Source organism: Egretta garzetta, unplaced genomic scaffold, assembly GCF_000687185.1.
Source record: "Egretta garzetta isolate BGI_Z169 unplaced genomic scaffold, ASM68718v1 scaffold326, whole genome shotgun sequence".
Classification (NCBI taxonomy): Eukaryota; Metazoa; Chordata; class Aves; order Pelecaniformes; family Ardeidae; genus Egretta; species Egretta garzetta.
In genome coordinates, this window is record NW_009260026.1 from 3,065,259 (window position 1) to 3,066,437 (window position 1,179).

Sequence of the window (1,179 nt, forward strand, 5' to 3'; positions counted from 1 at the left end):
CTATGAGTGATATTTGCTTTGTGTCCTATCACCCTTCTATTCAGCCGTTCTCCCCTTCCAAGCAGGTAAACCTCTGCTTAGAAGAAATTGTTTCTTCTGCCGAGCCTCGGTGCAGTTGACAGCTGTCATATACAAGCACTATACTTGAATACGTGTCTTTAAAGCTAGACAATCTTAAAGAGCTTTAATCTTTTCTCTTTGCACATGCAGGGAATGCCTAGGAGCCAGAGACCCCTATTGTGGCTGGGATAACAAGCAGAAGCGATGCACCACCATTGAGGACAGCTCCAACATGAGCCTGTGGACTCAAAATATTACTGAATGCCCAGTAAGTGGAAGGAGTGGAAAGATTTTATATATACTGATGTGTGAGCGTGTGTGTATGTGTAGAAGGGAGAGAAGAAGTGAGTGTGTGGCAACCTGATGAGGACTGGCTGTTAGGAGAGCATGGAGAGCCCATTGGCACAGACAAATATCTGTGCACGGCCTCTTGTTTAGAGCACAGAGACCCCAAATGTATTTGTTTGCTCCAAAAGGGGGATCCCAAAGCAAGAATTCAGTCCTCCTCATGCCCACCCATGCCTTAAGAAGATCGGATCATGCTGTTGGGTTACTGTTGAGAACCATGTAAACCCCAGATGAAACCTGAGCTTTCTCAGGGCTGATCCACTGTCTGCACCACTTCCTTGGCTTCCCTGCAGGTCAGGGAAATGGGAATAGCCGATTCACAGCATCCTCAGGCACCTCATCCAGTTCATTTTCCCCTTGGGTCCCTGAGCTGGGCCCAACGCTGGTGGTGAAGTGTTGCACTGGCAGGAACAGGCATCTAGGGAGCAGCAGACAAACAGGGCACGCACAGATGATTTGCAGAGGGAACAAAAAGATGCAGTACGTATTACAGAACAAGAGGGAAGAGGAGAGTGTTGCCATTCTGTGATTCCGTAAGAGAGGGAGCATGAGAAAAAGGGTGTTTGATTCTAACTTCAAATTAGCAGACCAAAGAGAGATGGTCTTCTTTCCTTGCCCTGGCCTCCATGAGATGCAACAGTTAAAAAAAAAGGTGTCTCTGCTTGAATCAGTTTGAGTTGGCTCTCCAGCTCCCTTCGTACCCACCCACCCACCCTTGTCTGACGACAATAGCCAGTTCCTCGCTGTGAACCCCAGAAGCTGTCTGGCCAA

The 1,179-nt window shown here is 48.1% G+C and overlaps 1 protein-coding gene across 1 annotated transcript in view; it reads left to right on the forward strand.

The window, feature by feature from the left end:
- The window catches only part of SEMA5B (semaphorin 5B), a 138,458-nt gene that overhangs the window by 96,836 nt on the left and 40,443 nt on the right, over positions 1–1,179 (forward strand). The window contains 1 exon segment of the mRNA XM_009640865.1: positions 211–328. Coding sequence (XP_009639160.1) covers positions 211–328 — 118 coding nt within the window.